This window comes from Manacus vitellinus, unplaced genomic scaffold (genome assembly GCF_001715985.3).
Source record: "Manacus vitellinus isolate BGI_N305 unplaced genomic scaffold, ASM171598v3 scaffold_13_pilon, whole genome shotgun sequence".
Classification (NCBI taxonomy): Eukaryota; Metazoa; Chordata; class Aves; order Passeriformes; family Pipridae; genus Manacus; species Manacus vitellinus.
Window position 1 is genome coordinate 4186929 of NW_021938999.1, and position 23522 is coordinate 4210450.

At 43.1% G+C, this 23522-nt stretch overlaps 1 protein-coding gene across 2 annotated transcripts in view; it reads right to left on the reverse strand.

The window, feature by feature from the left end:
- Positions 1-18843, reverse strand: part of TRABD (TraB domain containing) — a 30214-nt gene extending 11371 nt beyond the window's left edge. The window contains exons 1-5 of one of the 2 annotated variants that reach the window (XM_008926594.3): positions 18698-18843; positions 7810-7872; positions 5584-5662; positions 2755-2921; positions 1795-1935 (exon numbers count right to left, since the gene is read on the reverse strand). In XM_008926594.3, coding sequence (XP_008924842.1) covers positions 1795-1935; positions 2755-2921; positions 5584-5662; positions 7810-7833 — 411 coding nt within the window. In that variant the 5' untranslated portion in view covers positions 7834-7872; positions 18698-18843. Of the gene's footprint in view, positions 1-1794; positions 1936-2754; positions 2922-3055; positions 3193-5583; positions 5663-7809; positions 7873-18697 lie in introns of those variants that run through there. The other variant, XM_018067995.2, reaches the window with a different exon arrangement.
- Positions 18844-23522: the final 4679 nt, after the last annotated feature.

Here is a 23522-nt window from a genome sequence, read left to right on the forward strand (position 1 = left end):
GTTAACATTCTGCTCAGTTTCCATCTTCAGTTAAAAGCAATGAAACGCAATTTTGCTGCTTCATATTTATGTAAGTGATTACAAAAAGACAGTTTGTTTAGTTTTTTTTCCTAATTCCCTAACTCAGGATGAAAGTTGCAGCTGTTTTGACTTTCAGTGCAGCTTTTGGGCCTGAATGAATGCACATTTCAACGTGAGAAGGCAACTAAAGCATAACTAAGCATCTTACCAACTGTTTTGATTCTTATTAGAGAAAAACAAAGTCTTTTGCATGAGACAGTTGGACTGTTCTTCCTGGTTTTCCCTATATAACCCATGCTGCTAGTGAATTAAAGGGAAAAGGTTGAGTGTTTTTTTTTTAATTGAGACTATCAATAGAGAAATATGTTCTTTAAAAGGCCCAATGTCCAATTTTTATTATTTGCATTAACACTGGTGACAAAGGAAACTAAGACTGAGCTGTAACAAAAGGAAGGATCCTTGTAATGTCATCTGGCTTTGAAGCCAACAGAGTCTGTATTTCCTACTGTCTGCACACAAGATCACTCCAAGAGCTGGTAGGAAGAGGTAATTACAAAGCTGCCAGTACGAATTTACATCACGGAAAAAGAAAAAGTCTGGTGTTTTATTTTCATTGTCCTTTTCTTCTTAACAGAGAAGCACAGCAAGAATTGTTGCATTTAGCTTTGACATTAAAAAAAACAACTTCTGTGCCTGTTTACAAGGTCAGAAGATCCTCAGCTATGCTGCTCTGGTGGTTGTGAACATGCATTTTTTGGCTACATGCATCAGAATAATCCACCTTACCTAAAATAACAGATGGATGCAGCAATTCATGCAATATGCAAGTGGTTTACAATGTTCTTTCCTTTGATAGGGCATAAATAAAGAAAACAGGAACGATGCATTATTGCCTAACTCTGAGTCAGAAAGCCTGCTCTGAAACACCGTGTGCACACACACACATAACCAGCCCCAAGCCACTGCAAGTGCTTCTGCAGATTATATTTCTATTGGGGGTGCAGTCCTGGAAATTCCCCAATTACACCAATAAAACAATTCCAATATACAATTACCACACACCCAAAATAACAATCTATGAATTTCTTCATCCAACCAGACTCAAGTGTCCTGTCATTTTTAAGTCAACTTTGTGCTGTTTCACTGAGCCTAACTTAAAATTAATTTAAATACAAGCTAAGTGAGTGAAAGTGAAAAAACACAGGACAACACTAGTTCTGCAAATACATGCCAGACATGTCAATGTCAAGCTGCCAGGGTAGTTACAATTTGAATAGAATCCCACACTTTTCAGCCCAGATTTTTCAAAAACCTCCCTCAGGATCTACTGTCAATTAGAAACTACTCAAAAGACAAGTGGATAGGAATTAAAGAGCAACACACTAGGATGAAGAAGGAATGCAGCTAAACAGACAATATCAAAATTAAGTGCTCCTTAAAAAGATGTGATATAGATGCAGATTGCAGGAATAATAATTGCAAAGTTAAACTTGTGTCCTGCAAATGGAGCAGCTGTTAAATGCAGTAGGATCCCTGCCAAGGTCAACAACTGCCCAAATGATTCTGTGAAACAACCTGCCAAAACGATGTTGTGAAACAAAGTCCTTGATGCTTGGAAAAAAGAAAATACTCAAACCTAACTTTGCCACTGTAACAGTATTCTCACTTAGGTCAACAATATTAGGTTCCCAGCTGGTGGGAACAGTGGTTTTGGCTGCAACTTGACAAACTGCTCTTAACATAAACCTTTAATTTTCACTGTAGGAATCATACCTGCTTTATAGCTTGTTGAAGTTTTTCCAAATTTATTTCTTTGGCTTCTTTTAGTAATGTCTTTTCATCCATCTTTAACATAGAAACTCTGTACTGGCATAGTTCCACCACAACTACATCAGGTTGCACTTCTTGTATTGTCTGAAAAAAAAGAATTTATTTACACTGCTTTAGAAAGGAATAAACAGAAATGCAGCCAATTACAATACTTTAAAGAGAAAAGTGACTTAAAAAGCACATTCCAACAATCATTTTCAATTAAAAAAACAGTGGAATAGTAAATAAGACTTCTCCAAATAGCTATGTATTGAGAAAAATATTAAGGAAGCAAACTGCCTTAGTTCCTGGATGCTGTGGGACAGGAAGATGAAGAACACATTGTGCTGGGGAGGAGAGCAGGAAAGAAACACTTGATGTTAAACTTTTCACATTCACAAAATTAATTTGACCATACTCTGTGATTATTTGCAATCTGAGTAAGAACCATGGTTGATGATTCTGGCACAAGATTTCTCCCCCTCTAGCTCCTGGATAATAAAGCCACTCTAAACTGCAGATTTCACATGAGGTACAGTATGAAATTGTTCCTACTTGCACCATTCTTGAGACTGGATCCAAGTTTGGGACAGCATGGTTTTACAGCCAAGTATTATACAGGTGACGTAAGTTTCACTACTGAGATTTCAACTTGCAACACTGACACTGTATCGGTTTGGTTTTTTTTAAGAACAAATAAAAATATTTGAGATGGGAGAGCAATGTATTGCATCAAAAATTATTACTATAACATGTCTGCCTCTCATCCCACAGTGCTGTTAGCCTTTCAACAGTCAACTAGAAAAAAACAGAGCCTGAAGGTTACAGCACAGAACCAAGTCAGAGAGCTAGACTTTATTCTACTTAATGCTAAGTTGACAACATTATAAACATGCTGCTGAAGGGCTCACACTTAGCATTTACCTTTACTACATCCTTTTTGCTGCTGTCACTGAAGTGAGCTGTTCCAACCACATACACTTTAGAACCATCCTCAGTGTCAAGCTCAGTCACAGTGCTTGGTAAAGCAGGCTTTTTCTGTCTCTTCTTCAACTTCATCTCCAGGAGAATTTTAAATGCATCTGCATCAGCTATAAGTGTATAGAAAAACAAAAGAAAAGCCCACATGATATAAAGTGCAGGTAAGTAAAACAGAAAATAAATATGTCGCCACTAAACAGCAGAGCAGAGCTAAAAGGCCATTGATTTACCACTGTAATCTTACATTCAGTTCTGAGGCTAGATCATTGAGAGTGCCATCACTGGAGAGGCTGCCTCCAAGCATGGGTCTCAGTCCAGGTTTCCTACCCTGTGGACACTGGGACAGGTTGTCCACGCAGTTCAGTAAGGGAAAGAGAGAAGCTGTGTGGCAGGTGAGGTGGATAGAGAAGCAAAGAATACTTAGAAAAGGTATACACTAAATTAGGAAAAAAAAAAAAGAGCATTTTTTAAATTCTAAACCAAAATTGTCCCCTTTTGGGATTTTTATCTATATAAAAGATAGCAACACATGTACACTGGTGTGACTGTGCTGGCAGTCAACTGCACATATTGGCACACACAGGATACCTACAGTACCAACCTTAGCCTTTTCCGTGATTAACACACCAGAGATCAGTACACAATTAAAAATTAAACCTCAAGAGGTAGTTAGATCAGGAAACCGATCATTTTTCCCTAGTTTCAACAAACTATTTAAGATCAAAACGGTACAAGGTGAGTTTAGCCCATCTATGTCAAGCCTGCCATATGGAAAATAGGAGGATCTATCAGTTCTGTCACTTGTTGCTAGTTAAATGCCAGATAGCCTCATTAACTGAGATAGAAAAGCTTCAACTCTACATCACTGGAAAATATAGTCACTTTGAATGAGTATCTTAGAGCTGTAACGCATCTTAGAAAAAAAAGTATCAAGCAGGAAAGCAGAGTTTTGTTTCCAACCAACTCTCTTTCTCTGGCAAGCTGCTGTACAAGTTAGCAGAGGTCTCAAGTGGTCTCCAGAAGCCTGGAATAGGATCATAATCCCAGGGGAAAAAAAAAAAGGTTAGTGAACAGTTTGCAGGCAGGATGTCAAAGATGCAGATAAATTAGTCTCCTATCATACATTCATTTCATGAATCTGGTTTAACTGTGTGGTTCTGGCCCCAGATCTGTCCCACAAATACTTGTAAGACTTTACATAAAAAAAACCCAAAAAACCAACAAAACCAAACCAAATCAAAAAACCCCTACCCAAATAAAAAAAAAAAACAAACACCCCCCCCAAATTAAAAGAACCCCACCCAAAACAAAAGCAACCTTTCAACATCCTTCTGAGTCAGAATTTCAGCAGCCTACAACTTCATGGTCAATACCCAAGAACATGGTGTGTTGCAATCAGTACTGTCTGAGCTAAGACAATGTTGCTGCCAAAGTAGATGGTGATGCTAAGGAGAAGGTAGGGAAAATGACTGAAAAAGGAAGAAGAGGTAGAGCTGTTGCATTTGTAGCACTCTCAGTCACGTAATAATAAAAACAGCCATGGTAGATCAAACAAAATCCACCTAAGCAAATATCCTGTCTCCCACAATGGTCAAAAGTGGATGTCTAAGGGAGAATATGATAAATGGGGACATGTGCACATACTTGCCCCAAATACTCTCCTAGCCTAAAGATATTTATGGTTCAGATTCCCCCAGTGGAAAGCGGTTTCTACATGTTCGGTAACCCTTAAAGGATGTAACTTGTACTTATTTTTCAAGCCTTTCCCTCATATATATGCTCAGAACTGGACTGAATAATGTTTCATGTGAAGAAAAACTGCTGTAACGGTACAGTACTAGATATTAAATTTAAGGACACAATCAAGGAAAACCTTCTCAGGAACAGCAATGGTTTTTATTAAACCAACTTCTACACCTGGAGAAAAAAGTAATATAAATTAATCTGCTTCTTTATGTCTGAATATATTTCCCATAGCTTTAGTCAAGGCTCTGTTTGCTCCCATGAAAGCTGAGATGCCTGGGGATTATTCAGCAACTTCAGCATTATAGTAATTTTGCTGTTACTAATTTGCCCTAAGGTGGTTCAGAGCCTATTATTTGCCAAAAAGCACAATCTGAATGTTCCTATGAGCATTGTTATAAATGAGCACTGTATACATTAATATCACAACAGTATATCAATATACGTACAGCAAATCCTAAGAAGCCTTTGTTTTCTCCTCCAGAGAAAGAAATGCCTGCCATTATTTGATCCCTACCAATGACAGGGAAGGATCGATACACTTCCTTGGCTTCACAGGACAGTTTTGGTTGGAATACTTCTGTTCTTACATCCTGCAGGCTTGGCCTTCATATCAAAACATTATCATGCTAGCATGAGCAATGCATTCCATTTGGGACAACTGATCAACATTGAATCACAAGATGCCAGACTGCTGAAGTAAACCATACTTATGCATCAGTGGCTTAGTAAGCAATGACTGAGCTCAAAAAAGTATCTGAGTGTATGTATTAAATCTTAAAATATTTACTTTCTTTTTAAAGTACGGGATCAGCAAACTGACAATCGATATGTCATTACTCTTTCTAAATTTGATTTACACAACTGAGCCTTGAAACAAATCATGAACAGATTAAGTCAGATGTGACCTTATTCACACCTCTCTTTGTGCTAACAGCCACATCCATATTAGGTAAGGAAAAGTTAAGGACATTTAGTTTAATACACTTCCAATGTGATACACCCTCCCCAGTCAAACCAGAAACATACAGATATTCTGCGATACACTGGACGTTTCCTTTGGGCCATCTTCTGGTGCATCAGAGGAGGACATTGGATCTGCAGCAGCCTGTACGAAACAAATTCAAAAGGAGGCTGGGAATTATAATGAAATGTTTTAATATATCTTTCCCTTTGTGAGCTTGCTCAATTTGAACCTACATATAATATTCAAGCAAGTAAATAATTTAAGCAGTGTCACAAGTCAAAACATCTGTGGTTTTACAACTAATTTTCCCAGCTGCATAAGTATGAGAAAGAACACATTAAAAACTACTTCATGCCTATTTTACAAGATAGTAAACTCCTGATGTGGAGTTTTAAAATAAATTGGATTCTAGATAAAAAGAACAAATTTATCTCTAACACTACTATAGCATTTTCTGTGTTGGAAACTAAAATGTGCACTGATTATTTTAATACCATTTAACTCAACTACCAGTCAGCATTAGTCTGTCAGGAGTCTGAAAGTTAATCAGCACTCACAAGACTAAACACGTCCATTCTAGAAGAGTCAGGCCAAGTATTTTATTTGTTGGAATAAGTGTAAGGCAATTACACAAAATGCACACCCAACCTTATAAAGTTATGTGCATGATGACTTTATAGATATATATATTTGAAATCAAAATCAAAAAGAAACATGGCATCTGCATAGTTTTGTCCTCTAAAGGATCAGAAGGTAACTGAAAAGATTCCCTAAGACTGACTCTTACGTATTACCACTAGAAGTACATGATGTGGGACTTTGGCCAACAAAAACCTTTTTTATTTTTAATTAACAGGCAAGTTTTAAAACCCATGCATAGAATCCAATCAATCCCAGTCATTCAGCCAGTGTCATCCAAGCCAGAGAGGCAGAGTTAGTGCAGAAAAGAGACTTAGGAATAAGGGAAAGCTAAACCATAAATTATCTTTAGGCACCTACATTAATTCAAAGTTTAATCAAAATTATTATTGGGAGAATTTGGAATTCCTGAACAGCATTGAGTCAAAAAGTTAGAGACTGGATGCGAATCCATCATTATTCAAGTACTTTCCAAGTGAAAGGCAGTATTAATGAGTCAGCAAGCAGGCAGCCAAGCTCTCCTGACGGATGCCAGCCTTTTAGCTAAAATGACTGTTTTATTTACTTTGTACTTAACTTGGTAAGATTTAAAGCAAGACTGTACAAAGCACATCCAATTGTTAAGAGCTTTCAACAAGAGTAGTTATTTTCTTCTTGCACTCCATTAAGCCAAACAGGAATTTTCAGAAAATAAAGCCTGGGTGTCTTACCGTGGCCCCACTGAATGCAAGAAAAAATTTATGATACATTTCATGGAGTAAACTCAAAAAGTAGAACAGCTTTACAGTGCAAAGTCTAAAATACTCACAGCAACAGATCATCCTTTCACTACAAAGCAAAAGTCTGTTCATTGACAACTGCAAACTGCAATTACACTGCAAACTGCAATTACATTCACAAATCTAATTTAACACCAGCTCAGCTTTTGATCACAACATATGGCTTGACTCTATTACTTGCATACGTTAACTCTAGTCACAGAAATATTTTGGAAAAATTTATCCATCTGTAACATATGGAATTAATTCTGTCACTTATGCTGGCTTTGTCATCATAGGATCACAACACCGCAGAGAGAAAAGCACTAAGCCACCACATGAGGAGTCTGTTGTTCTTTTTTAAAATTAATTAACAGGACAAAAGAACTGACATTCTTATATCTCATAAGATAAAAATTTCCTGAACTTTCCCTATTATATCAGAAAAAAGTTTTGAGATGTATGGATATGAAAGAAGAGAAGGAACAGGAAGGGTAGAAAAAGCATGTCACTTTAATGTGGCAAGGAACTTAAGCCATGTACAGTGAGATGATTTGTATCTAATCACTTTCTTTAATTTACTCACAAAACATTTTTTCCTCCTAAACGTTTAATCTCATAGGTTAGGCTATTTTCTGCAATTCCTCAGTTTCAAGTAGATTAATACAAAATACCCTATTTAGCTTTTGCAATTGGAGGGAAAAGAACTTAAATGTGGTAAAAAATAGCACTCAGCTCCCCATCTCCCTGTTTTAAAAGGAGTCTCAAGCTGGTATTTTCAACCCTACAACTCTGCAGAACTTCCCCAAGGATGAGTGGAAGAACCTGGCTGATTCAGTCTTGACCTTCCCTGCAATTATATTGAGAAACAAACTTGTCTCCATGCCCTACCTCAGGCTGTTGCTCCTCTTGCATCCCTGCAGCAGAGGCTTATTTTCACCAACCACACAAGAACTGCAAGAAGTAAGAGTAATGAGAGAGAATTAAAAATTAATGGCATCACCCAGAATACTTGCTTAAAAACTGTAAAGGGGAAGAAAAAAGTAAATGTGTCTCTACAGTTTCAAATAAAGGTTGAAGTAATAAAAGTGGCAAACTGAAGATGCACAAACGTCACTTATTCAACTCTCCTGCTGTTAAAATAACCACATCAAACAACAAAAACAAACCAACAGCAATTCCTCCCCATCAGTAGGGTAGAACTAGCCTGTTTCAGTATGGTTCTTGAGGTGGCTGTAAATCCAGAGCACAGTCCTGTTCTCACACACACAGAGTATCTTAATAAACACAGGTGGATTTCATGGGAACTTGGAATTTGCTTTTTTTACTGTCTTAAAAATGCCTTTTTCCTCCAGATCAGTTCATAAGTGGTTGTCACGGTTGTCAAAAGGGTTTTTGCAATAGCAAAATAGTTCTGTCTTATCCAAATAAACTACACCAAGACAGTTTTTATGCAAATTTTAGGAATCATCTGTATTTCTAGGACTTCACCACTACACAGAATAGGAGAGCAGCCACAATCTTAATATTCAACTAGAGCCACACACAGTTATTTGATCAGCATCATGTGATCACATATATTTACAAATATGCCAGGGTCAGAACATCAGTAAGATTGTGTCTGTGTGAAAAACCCAGGAAATTTGGTTTTCAAACCCTTAGTGAATGGTTTCCATGTCTTAGTTTAACAACATGGATGAAAGAAGGAACCTTAAAAGTCCAGAGTTTTTCCTGAAGCTGGAGAGTGCTATGTTCTGACTTGGGTGGTACTCTAAGGGGATTGCACAAGACACTGAATGCATGACTAGCACTCATTCTGCTTATTCTCACTGCTATCCCACTAAAATTGAAGCACTCAAAGAAAGTGCTGCTTCTTCATTACAACATTTTGGGTTATCTTCCTTTGACTTTTTTCACAGTATATGTGAACAGTGTTTTATTTCATTAGGCTGGAGAGCAGTCCTGACCAATTTAGCCATACAACAAATTTGCTCTAAAGAGTGGAGGGACAAGTTTGGCTCCTGTCCTATGCTCAGGTGATGCTGGAGGAAAGCTGGGTGGCTGGCTATCTGTATATGACAGTGTATTTCAGCACACAATGTGATGGGAAGCCTCCCCCTTTCCCAAATACAAGTTTCCTGCAGTCAGATTAGTGCTCTGCATCCTGGTTTCTGGCCTTTACTTTCAAGTCAGCTGTTCCACTTTCTAGCTTTGCTTAAAATACGTTTCTTTAAAAGAGCATTTGCCTGGGCAGTGTGAAGCATGTGAATGTAATTCCAACCACTGGCACACCTCCCTCCATGTGCTCGCGGAGGGATTTCAGCAATTCCTGCCTTCGCACTGTCCACTGCTAGCTGTCAGCTGGCAAACTGGAGATCACAGCTGCAGGCTGGGCAAGAAAAAAGTGGAGCGGCCGAGATGCTGGCTTCTGCATGGTTCCTGGAGCAAAAGGCCCATGAAACCCAACAGAGCCCCACACTCAAGCAGGCAACAGCTACAGACGCAGCTCCCAAGCTGTGAGGCAAATACCTCATTAAAATAAAAATACAAACTGCAAACAGTGCCAAAAGGTTCAGTAAAACAAACTTCAAAGAAATGAGAGAAGTCTGCACAGGCAACATAAGCACTCCACTGGTTTTGCATAATTTTGCATAATTTAATTTTCAAACCAGGACCATGCTTTGCCATCTTCCAAGGAGTCAGGTCAAGGAAACTTGGATGTCAGAGTAAGCTAAAAGGGCAGGTGAAGCTGAGTTGCTCTTCTGTTTCAGTGTTTCCACAATTTACATGTGGTGTGGACAAATCTAAAGAAGCACAGCAAAGGAAACCCCTGCCAGGAGACCTGCAACCTGAATGGGACACACCAACCCACTGGCTCCTCCCTCCAGACAGTCTGGTGGCTTTGTGAGTTTAAGTGAGCCCAGAGCCTGTTTTTTATCCTGTCCCGTCTCTGATAGACTGGTTTAACTACTTGTTGACTTAGGCACTAAACTAGACTGAAAAGCAGATTCAGATTAAAGAACAACCTTCCTTCCCCCCCTCCTATGCTACCAAGGCATTTTAAGCTCAGATAACCAAACAGCTGTAGGAACAACTGCAACAGCAAAACTGGAGGGACAGCATGAAGCAGAGATGCTGAAACCAAATGCCCTCTGAGAACATGCTTGTCCAACTACATCATCACCCAGGGTATACCAATACTCTGATGCTCAGCTCTGGACTTGGTTCTCAACTGGTTTATGTGCAAAATACCACAGTGTTTTTCTGCCCTAAGCACAACCTAAAGTTCTAAGTTTGGTTAAGGCCTTCTGATGTTTGAAAACTTGTCTCTTATCTACAGAGTGCTCTTAAAAATAGTAAACTGCAAGTTCTGGTTAAAGAACAGACTTCTATACAGAAGCACTGAGTGGTATTTTTTCCCACCAAGTGACATTTTAGAAAACCTCATCCCATTCTCACCACTGACTAAATTATATATCTGATACTGGCAGGGGGGAGGCAGGGAGAAAAAGTGAGATATCTTTGAAGTTTACTCATGCTAACCAGCACCACTTTTCAACTGACCTGTACAACCTTTGGAAAAAGCAAAGCTGTTTGTTCACTGTGGTTCCCAGCTCCAGCCTTGCAGAGAACCCATGGCACAATACCTTGAAGGCCAGATGAGAGACTGGGCAGCCACAATAACAGGCAAGTCTGCCACTGTTTTCTTCTAAGACAAGCTCAAGAAGTGGGCCCATAGGAATCTCATAAGGTTTAACAAAACCAAGCGAAAGGTGCTACACCTGGGTCGGGACAACCCCTGGCATCAATACAAGCTGGGGGATGAAGGGATTGACAGCAGCCCTGCTGAGAAGGACTTGGGAGTGCTGGTGGATGAGAGGCTGGACATGACCCAACAATGTGAACTCACAGCCCAGAAAGACAACTGTGTCCTGGGCTGCATCAAAAGCAGTGTGGGCAGCAGGTCAAGGGATGGGATTCTGCCCCTCTGCTCTGCTCTGGTGAGACCCCACCTGGAGTGATGCATCCAGCTCTAGAGTCCCCAGCACAGGAAGGACATTGACCTGTCAGAGCAAGTCCAGAAGAGGCCACCAAGATGATTAAGAGGGAGAGAGCATCTCTCCTACAAGGAAAGGCTAAGAGAATTGGATTTGTTCATTCTGGAAAAGATTTTGAGGTGACAGGACAGAGGGGAATGGGAATGGCTTCAAACTTAAAGAGATTAGGTTTAAATTAGATATTAGGAAAAAATTCTTTACTGTGAGGGTGGTGAGGCTCTGGAACAGGTTGCCCAAAGAGGTTGTGGATGGCCCATCCCTGGAAATGTTCAAGGCTAGGCTGGATGGAGGTCTGAGCAACCTGGTCCAGTGGCAGGTGTCCCTGTCCACAGCAGGGAGGTTGGAACTAGATGACCTTTAAGATTCCTTCCAACCCAGGACATTCTGTGGTCTTGTTTTCAGGTGCTCAGATCTGCTCAAGTTCCACTGGAGGTGAAATTTTCCATGCAGAAGACCTGTTTCTGCATTCACCAGAGTACAGACAAGTCTGGCTACTCAGCTAGCCAGCATCCTCCTCAGCAGCACTGGCAAAAGTCCATTCCCCCATATTTGGGGCATTAGTCAAATACCTTGGACTCCAGGCCGACCCAACTTATCCACATTGAAAAGACACTATCCCTGTACATCCCTGTATTCATAGAAGATTTCTGTATGCCTTGATACTTGAAATATAATCTTGAAACCTCTGAGAGAAGACTGAACATACCTTGCTGTTACACAGATAACAAACTGAAGCACACGAATCTGTAAGCACTTCCTTCCACCATGTCCAACAGCAAGAAAAGGTGCTGATTCAGATCAAATCCTGGCAAACATCTGAACAACTTAAATCCATGCCTTTCCAAACTTCTTAGAGCTTGACTTCTCAACCTGTGTTTTCTTCTTTTTTTTCAAAAGTTTAACTTCCTAAAGAAATGATGAAGGTAACAACGCACTTATTTGTCTGTGCTTGCTAACCCATAGGTGAATTTTAAACAGACTTGGCAGGGAAGGAAGAGTCTCACAGTCATTTAGAGATGCAATGCTCAGCACTGCTCCTCCAGGAAAAAGAGATGACTGAGGATTACAGAGGGCGATGGATGTGAAAAAGACATGGTCTCTTAAGACACCTAGGCAACCAAAGAGGAATTTTTGAGACCACCAAAAGAACTGCAAGCCTACAATTTAGCCATTACTCATCTCTACTGATAGGCACCTATTTCCTGTCAAGGTCTTCTTGTCCTGACAGCACACACAAGACAGCCATTCCACATTGGCAAAAGCACTGCTGAAGAGGAGCTGTATTTTTCCCATGCAGATGGGCCTTATTCTCTTCCCCCCAAAAGAACAAGTTCGACATCTTCTAGCAATGTTTATCCTGCAGAGGCTGATAAAGTAGAGTGAGAAAGACCTCCCCGCCATGCTTATGTCACATCAGCCCTCCAGCTTTCCTAATATAAAACAGCTTCAGCAGCACTTCCTCTTTGCGTGAAATATGCTCATGAACTACTGGCTCATTTTTCATACTTGGTAGTCTTAGCTAACCAGAGTGTTTCAGTTCTAGCTGCATATTTAGGTATCTGAAACTCTCTTAGCTTGCAGTCTCAAGAACACAAGAGGTACACTCACAAATCAGGGGTTCTAGCAAGGCAAGTAAAAGACCAAATGCTCTTTCCCGTTTCATTTCAATGATGTAGTTCAGTGAGAAAATTCAAGCACAACACAGGGAATGGACAGGCAATTCATTAAGGTACCCTACAGTAGGACAGCATTTCTTCTTTTATTGTGTTGTTTAAATTTGCTTTCTTCAGACAGTGATTCAACTGAATCGATAAAAAAGTTCTCAAAAAGCTCTCATGCTTCAACCTATAAAACCTAGTCAGCTACTCTTTAAAAAGAAGATTTTTATTGAATGTTTTCCTCCTGCTGAACTATAAAGAAATTCAGAAGTAGCATTTGCTTTCCTCAACATGTTGACGCTGCAAGAAGGAAATAAAGTTCTCTGTCATCTTATAATTGCTCTGTACTTCCTATGAGCTGCATACATATCAGAAAAGCTGGAAAAGAAACTAGGAGCCACCTAACTACCACAACTTGTTTCACCCTTTATTGAAAGGGACAGGCAACAATTTTTATGTTTGATCCCCCAACAAACAAATCTAAATGCAGCTATTAATGCTTTTGATAGTTACAATATTCATGAGCATTGCAGGAAGTAACTACATGTCTTGGTACTCAAAGTATTAATCCTCTAGCCTCTGAGATCAGATTATATGTACTTCCCTGTTTTACAAATGAGGAACTGAGGTGTATGAATGTTTAAATGCGTCTACAAGCATCTAAGTTTTACTTGGCTCCCTGCCAAGTCCCAGACCCAACACCGAAATACCCCCAGCTCAGTGCTAAGGAAAAAAACTATGAAAAATCCAAACTGGCCAAACTTATATGAAAATAAATGTATTTATGACATATACAGCTATGTACAGTTGAAATACCATGCACAACTCCAAGGGAAAAGGGAAAGGGAAGGGGGAAGGAAAAAAAAGGAACAAAACCAAAATAAAATATACACGATCAATAGCCCAAGATCTAGCAACTAAAAGAATTAGCAAAAGAATATCTTACTACTCTCCTTGGGACAACAGAAAGTCACGCTGGAACGACCGCCGGCAACCTCCGTCTCCCAAGGTCAGCAAGGCTTTACCAGGCCTCACTCCCCAACACGACAGACTCAACAGCAGGGAACCCGCACCTCCAAAGCCGTCGGAAGGAAAGAGAGCGAAGACCTCTCCACCTTTCTTCTTATACTCCTGGCTTACGTAAAAATCGTAGGGAATAACGGGTAATCTGGGCACTTCCTTGGTTACGAACTGGTCACCAAGGAAGGCCTAAACTACTACAACAAGCCTGACCTCTGGTAGCTAAACCAGCAGTTAGAAGGCTGCTGGAACTTTCAAAGCATTTCAATCTGAATTTTCCTTTGTTATTACTCATTGGTCCTTCTTCTAAGATCCCCACACACCCTGCAGGATAGCACTTCCTCATAGAACACATCAACACCACTCATCCTTGTTCCTCTAAAGTTGCTGTGAGAAAGGCGAGAGGTAGGCTAAGGACAGAATTTTGGAGCAAGCTGTTGAACAATTAAATGGGAGTTTTCCATGGAGAATACAGCACACCTCACACAGGTCATGCTACAACTGAGATAAAACTGACCTGAGCTGGACATACGCCACTGGCTCGCACAAAAGACTACGTCACAAACAGACACGTGTGCCAGCCTTCTAACACCAGTATCCCTGGCCAGAACACAGCTCTCATCAGCTTGGCATGAGATGCAGCAATAAAAATGTACGAGCATTAAGTGTGCTGTGTTTCATCCTCTAAACCTGCAGTTTCACTAACAATGGATATTTGGTTTAGCCTGGTGTATATTGGTATAGCCTGCACACTTCAGATTCTTATTATGCACTGCATAAGCATAAGCACATCTCATTTGAATGCTGCTACCCTTTAAAAAGACCACTTACTTTATGTAAACAGAAGAGGTATATTCAGAAGATACAGACCCAACTTTTCTCTCACTGCCAAACTGTTGCAGTCATTAATTACTTGCTGTCTGGAATGCCAAACAAAGCACCTTCCATTTTTAACATTTAACGTAGTAAGAGGCAAAACCAAATTAAAAGATAGTCACTTAGGTCTCAGCACCATCCTCTGCAATGGAAGGAGAGGATTTAAGATTGATGAGGCGTTTTCCATACTTACGCAGGGAAGTCTTACAAATGTTTACAAACAATCATCTGCTCCAAATGGTGTCTTCTCTGTTGATAGACTGCTCATATCCAGAAGGATGAATCAGCTGAAACCTGACTGCCAATTAATGCAACAGCCACAAATTCAGAAATTGGAACGTATTTCAAAACTATCACTAAGGTGATCTACTCTACATATTGCACGTTATCTCTTTGACACAACCCACGCCTTTGAAACTCAACTGAGCAACTGGTTCTGTAATCACAGATGGTTGTAGAGCATGTTTCTGGTTTCTCATGACTCAGAAGTTCACAAATTTCAAAAGAGAATTTTACCCTCTGAGCATCAATGTTCCTGCAAAATGAACTGTGTAGATATATGCAGCCTAAACTCAGGTACCTGCACACTGGAGTCGACATCCATTTGCACGCTTCAGAAGCTAAAATATAAAAGTCACAGACAATACACTAATTTTGTTTGAAAGGAGGTGTTGGAACATGAGAATATCTGTCCTGGGACACTGAATGCACAAAAACCACGTTTACCAGTGAAAGACAAGAAGGCATTCTTGTATGTTTTGGGGTTTTAGAAGTTATTGCTATTACATTGACTATGGCTACTTGATGAAATGAATAAGTATGAGGTGAATCAGAATGCTAATACACAGCAGAATTGAGAACAAACATTTGCCCAAATCCTTCCTGTTTTAAGAGTTTGTAAAGAGATTGCTAAACTTAGAAACGTGGGACAGAAGGACCACAATGACTGGCCCAAGTCTGGACCCAACTCAGAAACTGAGAGTTTTAGAACATCAATCCAAATCACTTTCCTATTGTATTCCAATATGAATCATGTGATTTCAGGGAAGATCTGGAACCAAAATAATTTTATTAGACTTTGCTGCGATCAGCAGACTGGACTAAGATATCAGTATGTCTCCTCCCTCCAGGCCATTTAAAGCTATGAACCAAGTGATACTTCTGATTCTGGGAAACCCTCTGAAAAACACCCTCATGCAGAACAAAAGGAAAAGAGCGCAGCTGCTGCATGTGTAGTTTCTATGGAGTTCTACAAAAAGTGGGTTTTCCACTCTACTCACTACCTACAAGCAGCAAGCACAGGAGAAGGGTGAAGAAGTTCTGCCATGGACAACTAAGTATTGGCTTGGAAGATACTGGACTGTGGTCCACAAAACTTGGAGAAGGTGTCTTAAATTCCACATACACACTGATATTTCACATGCCAATGGCTGTCTGTTGAGATATGCAGAAGCTGGGTCTCAAGAGTACTGGCAGACACTCATTTTTCTTACAAACACTTTTAAATGCAATCCTTATGAAGGTAAAATTGGGATTCTGTAGGACAAAATAATTTTGCCCAATTGCTAAGCACAATATTTTATCAGTAGTATTCTTTTGCCTGCCACTTCCATTCTAGTCACCAAACAATAGCTGGGAACAAGCTGATCTACCCTCAAAATCATTAGGTGATCACAAAGCTGAAAACAGTTACATGACACGGGCCCAAGTGCTGGCAATAAGCAAAGACACACAGCTCTACTGTGGCAGGGAACTGAAGAAAGAGGGTCAGGTTTCAAGACAGACCTAAGAGAGACAAAACTCCAGGAAAGCAAATTCCAGCCTGTAGACACAGGAGCCCCAGGACAGTGCTAATCTCTCAGTACTACAGACACTCACGCTAACCAGGAAATCTGTCTTGCTTCGAAGTCCATCCAGCTGCTGCACCACTCATTTAACACATAAAGCACCCTGTACCTGACAATTTCAGTGTTTAAAAAAAAATAAAATCTTCTCTCAAAAGATTATCTCTATTTCCACGATTATCTGCTGCCGTCCAAAGAAATGAGAAAATCCCCCAGCAACTCCTGATAGGGGTTCCTCATTCACAGGTCTTCTTTGTGGCCTACACTGTAACTAGAACTGTATTCTTGTCCTTCTGAAGGACAGCTCCCAGCTGTGCAACACACCAGACATGCGCCCTAGTGAGACAAGATCTGGATCTCCAGATGCACCACGCAGGTGACTGAAGATTTGCTTCAACTTCATCAGCAGTCATGGTGTTGTTCAGCTGTGGTGCAGGTTCTTGCTCCTTCTCACAAGCATGCACACCCTTCCTGCACAGAGACACAGACCTCTCAACACACATTCATCAGGTTGCACTGTCTGTACAAGGTTATTTTGTAGACAGCCTGCAGGGCTTAGCCACTTGAAAACATGAACTAGAGCTCCAGTGTAGTCTCCCCTGCAGCCTGATATGCGGTGTCATCAGGACACTTAAATTCTTGCATGTGGATGTGCTAAGTATCTGCAACCCTCAGTGATTTCGATCAAAACTGCTGAGCAGGTCAACTGAAGACAGAAGGACAAAACAGCTCCTCTACTTTTTTTGAATTAGAAAAAGAAGCGTAAAGGAAGACAACTTGTCTCTGAGTGCGTGCATGTTTTTGTACAAATCTATAAATTGTGTAAATTATGATTAATATTAAAGTTATATGCCCCGAGTCCTTTTTTAGGAAGGAAGATAAATATTCACTGTAAAAGTTTTAAGTTCAAATACAGAATGACAGTATCAACTAATATCATAACATCTCAAATTTGAGTGGCCCTTCACAAAAACTTTCAATAATTGTTTCTGATTTCAGAAACAATTCACATAGGCATTTGCAAATAGCTTTCCAATCTAGTAACAACCCTCATCAAGAAAATATATTGGTGAGATTTTGTACTAAATAATTTATGACAGACAACCAGTACTGCTAACCAGTGTGGACTTTCCCTGACAGAAGAAGGAGAGCTGCAGAATCCTTCTTTCCTACTGGCACTGGCTGGCAAAGCTCATGCTGTGATATCACTTCAGACAGACACAGTTATGCACCACTCCCATTAAATCTGGAGCACACATATCTCTGGCCTGCTCTCATTTCAACATTTTCAAAGGCTGCCCCAAATCTTTTTCTTTACTTTTTCTGAATAGCAAATAAGGAAAAAGAAAATGCTTTCCAAAAAGTATTATTTTAAAAAAAGCACTGGTATGAATCTCCAACAAGTATATGCCAATACCACGTGTTTTATTCACAGCTGTAGTGGCAGCAGCAGCAATGTTTCATCATATTTACCATATGGAAGAAAGAATAAACTGAAAAATAAATCTAACTCTCCTAGCACCATCAAACTAATATCTAAAGTCTACAGTTAAGATGCAAGAGTGCCAAACACTGTGATAGCTGAAATTTACAATCAGCAACTTAAGTTACTGAAACTTGAAAGTCTACTGAGAGCCACAAACAGCAGGGCACAAACCAATGCTACAGCCATAACCCAGAATTTTCAATTAATAAACTCATTTAGCTTAGGATAATTAAATGGACATGTGTTTTCCCCCTACTGTGTAAGGGAAGCCCCTGAAATCTGTTGGGTCTGGGTTTTTAAAATTTTTTTTTGCTTTAATCTGTTAGCTTTCCAAGAAGGAATACCTGCATTAATGAGCTAAACAGGAGGTGAACAGATACATATCTCTACAACAGGGAGAACTGAGGTCACTCCAGGCACCTTCGATATTTCTCGGGACTACTATTGTCACCATATACGCAAAACAGCATCTAACCTGTAAAAGCCCATCCCATCCTCTCGCTTTTCCAACTAATCGGCTGCAACCTTCTGCAAAGTTTTACTAAAGAAAAATACTCTCTTTCTTCCTGAAAGCTACCAAAAACATAAACACCTCTGTTGTATGGATACCTGTATTGGAAAATGTATTTTCCTCAAGAGAGAGGCCTAGGCTATGCCTGGGACACGAGTTATGTTCGAGCCCTGGGTTAATTAGAACTATTTTCACAGGTGAATTCCGAGAAAGCCACAACTGTTTAATGAAGGGGGGGGGGAAAAAGAAAAAAGAAAAACTGAATCTCGGCTTTTCCGCAGCTCCCAGTCAGAACCCAACAAACCCACGCCCTTATCCCCAAACACCTGGGTCAGGTACAGCAGCACGGAGAGCTCTGCCCACATCACGCTGCCACCTCCGCGACGCCCCAACCCAGGGAACGGCCGTAACGAAGGTGCGAACCCGACACCTCAAAAACGGCCCCAAGGGCCGCGTTTCCCCACAAGTTCCGGCAGGGCAGGGCAGGGCAGAGAAGCGGGGGCCTCCCCGCGGGGCTCCGGCGAGAGGCGACGGGCAGGGACCTGCGCAGCCTCCTCCTCCCCTCCGGAGCGGGGCCGACGCCCCAGCCCGCCCGCTGCGAGGCGGAAGTTCGCGCCGCCCGCCCGCCTGGAGGCGCCCCGCCCAGGAGGCCCCCACGGCCTCGCGCCCGCGGGGGTCACCGGCAGGGCAGCGCCGGACTGGCCCCAGCCGCCCGTCCCCGGGGGCGCGAGCGCCGCCCGCAACTCTCCCAGGCCCAGGGAGCGCTTTCAGAGGCGGCGCTCCCCGGCCACCTCCCCGCCCGAGGAGCGCTGCCGGCGGCACCGCCGGGCTGGCAGCTGGGCGGGCAGAGCCGGGCGCGTGCCAGGGGGGCCACAGAGGGGACGCGGGCCGCACCGCTCGCACCCCGCTCCTCTCCCGCGGGGCACCCGGAGAACCGCAGCACACCCTCCCCCCGCGCACGCCGCCGCGACGGGCTCAGCCCGGCTCGGCCCAGCGCGGCCCCGCGCCGCCCGGCCCCGCTGACCTGCCGTGCCGTGCCGGGCGGCGGGAGCGGCGGGGCCGCCGCTGCCGGGGCGCTGCGGACGGAGCGGGCGCGGGCGTGTTCGCGGGACAACGTGCTGCAGGAGTCAGCGCGGGGCGGGCCGCCGCGGGGCACCCTGGGCGCTGTAGTCCCCGCTGTCTGCCCGGGCGCGGGACAGCGGCGGCAGCGGACTACAGCTCCCAGTTCCTCCTCCCTCTCTCGCCCCACGCGGCTCCTTCCGCCGTCGGGCCGTTCCGCTCAGCTCCGTGTCCGCCAGGCTCCCGGCGGCTGATCGGGGCTGTACCCGCGGAGGGGCCGCCGCGGGTTATTGGGATTTCTGCGGGAGCCCCGAGGCGGAGCGGGAGCGTGCGGGAGTACCGTCAGCGGGTTTCGAAGCACCTTCAGCGTCCCTGAGAGGCAGGGGCCTTCTGGCCGGGAATGGAGCCACGTCCTCTTTGAGGCTGCTCTCCCTGGCCAGCTGAAGCAGCTCAGCGGCCGCTCTCACCCGAGCCCAGCTCGGTGCGGGAGGTCCGGCTTGGTACCGACCCTCCAGTCCTAGGCTGTGAGCCAGCAGCGGCCAGCGGTCCTGCCGTGGCTGCCGGCGGCTGTGTTGTGCTGGCCCACGCGTGGCTGTTCTTACGAGTGCTTTGGAAATGTGTAAAGATGTGAGGGAACCCGTAGGTGTGGGACTGCACGGGGTGTCCGTGTGAAAACATGCCGTGGTCGTGGGTCTAATGGAGATTGAAATCGGAGGGAAATCACACTCCAATCGACGTCATCTCCGAAGCCATCCGTGACTTCCTCGATGTGCAGTCCTGCTCTTGCCACGGCTGTTCTGGCGGTTCCCTTTCTCTGTTCACAGCGGGCCTCTCTGCTGCTGGAGAAGAGTTAATGTTTCTCACCCGAAACCTGAAAAATCTATGTTGCACCACCTGTTCAAGCACAGCTGGCATTCAATCATACTTCAGATTACCAGGCTGACACATACAAATCTTTTATTGGTCAAGAAAACATTTTTTTCTGGAAAGATGTGTCGAGCTGATTATAGCGACTGATTGTTGTCTCTGTCCCTTTTCCTTCTTTTTTCTGTTTCTGGTAGCTCAATGATAGTATTGCTAAAGCACCCCTTTAGTCTAAGCACACATCTGTTTTCTTAATACATTTTCATTAGAACAAATTTGGGGATATGTTTTCTGATCTTTTCTTAACTTTTCTTTGCTTCACAGCCGGGGTTAGTTTAGGATTGGGCTGAGCTTTGGAAGTATGTGGTATGTAGAAATCAAGTCCAGACATGTTGAGACAGTTGGGAATTTTACTTCCCATTTTGTGTAGTAATAGTTTCAGTTTGCTGTAAAAGCACAGAGCAGGCATTTCATCTGTGAAAATAATGAAATCAAAACACCAAGTAAGGTATAAGCTATGCAGACCAGACCTTCAATTCTGGGGGAAAAAAGCCATCCAGTGTCTGACAGAAAAGGAAGAAAAATTCGCTTTGAGCATTTTAATCTAGTGCTGTTCAACCAATTCCAACAAACACGTTTGGGGTTTTTTTCCCCACAACTGGTCACTGAAGGCCACCGAGAAAGATGGGACACTACTAAGTAAAAGAACAAATTGGTTGCTGCTTTTGGGGAGCATGCGAGATGGCTTTCTTGGTATCCAAGGACATCTGCCCTTTGAGTAGTGCCATTTCTAGATGCAGCTGTTCCCTGCTGACCACAGCTGCTTTCTTCTGAGTCTGCTTCTAATCCCACCTCTTCCACACATCGGCCTTGCCCTACCACAAGCTTTCCATGGCATTGGATCCACTGTGGGGCTGTCCTGTAGCAGGTATAACCCTGTGAACGTGTGCTAAGCAGCACGTGAGAGGCCTCATTGCTCAGCAACCTGGATCTCAAGTTGCAGTAGTGTCTCTTACACAGCTGACTGCAGGTTTTATTCTCTTACTCAGACTTGCTCAACTATCAGTGTGTGCCAGGTTTACACAAAATTTGTTATTTGCATTATAATATATTTGGTTCAAACTGTATGTCCTAAGTGACTGTTCTGCTTTTTTTAGCTGAGCTCCTCCTGCTGCACCACCGCTGCACACCGCTGGTGTTTTGTGCAAACTCTGTGAATCCCTTGATAGACTATAGATGTGTTCCCAAGCTTTCCACTGCTTCAGCTGCAAAAGTTCAATGATTTTTTAGTTAGAGCTTGGGGAGCACTGCCCTAGCCTGCAGGAAGGACCTCACCTGATCTGATCTGATCTGATTGGCAAGCCCTGTCTGTGTGGGAATACCGTGAACCTTGCTGACCTGTTTTTCCTTTAGCTCATGATACTTTACCCTGATTATGTGAACAGTGTTGGTGCTTTCATGTATGATTACTTCAGGCAGTGTTTCCTTTGCTGGCTCAGCAAGAACTGCGGTGGTTGAACGTGCCTTTACAAGGACCAAGGCAAGATGCAGGTCTCTACTGACACAAAACAGTGTGGCTGGAGATTCTGCCTGTGCTATTTCAGCCTGGGCTGTGGTGCACAACACTTCTGAAAGTGGAGAGGGAGTGCTGAGATAAGAGGAAGTTTATCAAACAGTGAAGACCTCTGCCAGCACTATTGTTAGAGGTGCCCTTGTGCTAGGACTGTGCCAGGGATCCTTCTGAAAGCTGTGATGTCTCTGTGGGAGCCTGTGTGACTGTACTGGTCTGTATTTAGAGAGGGTTGTGGTAATTAAACGATCCATTTATTAGCAATTGCAGGATGAGTCACTGTTGTCTGCTAAGTGGCCTAGTGTAACATGTAAATTCTTAATATTTATTTTTAATACTTCAAATGTCTTCTTTAAATGTTGCCATTGACGTGGGATTGTTTTGAAATCAATGGCAAATGCCAGCAGTGAAGAGAGTGCTTGGTAGGTGATTCATGGATTTCTTCAGTGTTTCAACTCTACTGAAAATGCTCTTTTTTTTATATTGAGACTAAGCCTCACTAAATGATTGCCAGCCACAATGCAGTATATCTGAAGTAGTTTTATTGTGTAGCGAGTCTGAAAGTCTCCTCATGCACATGCCACTGTTCTTAGGCATAGGTGTTTCCAGGATGGGGTAGGAGCAAGGACAGGAAGTTAAGTGCACTTCTGCCTGCTCTCTCTTCCTCTCTCTTTCCTTCTTTCCCTTCCATCTCTTTTTCTCTCTTCTCTTTCTTTTTCTTGACAAGTTATTTTTACATGAGGTTTCTAGAGAACTGATAGTAGTGATGGTGACATTAGCTAGAGTAGCTCAATTGTCTTCAGTGATCTCTGGTTTGTAGGCAATAGAGACCCGGTGCAACATTTGCATCAGCCTCTGAACAGATTGCCAGGGAAGTCACCAGGCTGATTCCTGGATGGCCATAGGTCTGTCCCTGTCACAACAGGTTCTTAAGAACTTGTAATAACAAGAAATTCAACACTACCACCAAAACAACTCTACCATTAAAAACTGAGCATTAGGAAGGTTGTTCCAGCGTCTGACCTAAACTCGTGTTTGCTTGCATCCAAGTCCAATAGCTCATGCCCTGCTCTCTGTGGGTCTGGAGGACAACTTTCTTGTCACGTCTCCTCTTGCCTTCGCTGCATTAGGGAGCCTTACGATTTTCTCCACAAGTCCCACCCTCATGGACACTTGGCTGGGGGCCGTACTGCACAGTGCCTGGAAAACGCCCCTGGGCCCATCCTCGCTGACTCCCCCCCATCCCGCCGAACCCTCCCCGCCACCTCCGCCATTCCAGCCCCGGGGCCGGCCCGGGCCCTCTGGGGCGGGCGGTGGCGCTGCCGCGGGCTGCGGCGCCCTCTGGCGGCCGCCCGCCGTCAGCGCAGCAGCGGGGGCACCCCCGCGTCCCACCCCCTTCCGCTTCGCTTTCCTTTCCTGGCGTGACTGTGGGAGAGACCACCTATCCGTTCCAGACTGCGAGGCAGAAGAAGAAAGCAGAGGCGCAATGACTGCCAGCTCCGCTGAATTTATTTGACCGTCCTCCCTGGAGGAGACGCAAGTTTCTGGCATTTCATTCTCATTCGCTGCATGTTTGTTATCGCTCAGCAAAGCACCCGAGGCCCAGCTCCAGCGTGCTTCGCTCACTCGGATCGCGAGTACGGAGTATATTCACGTTC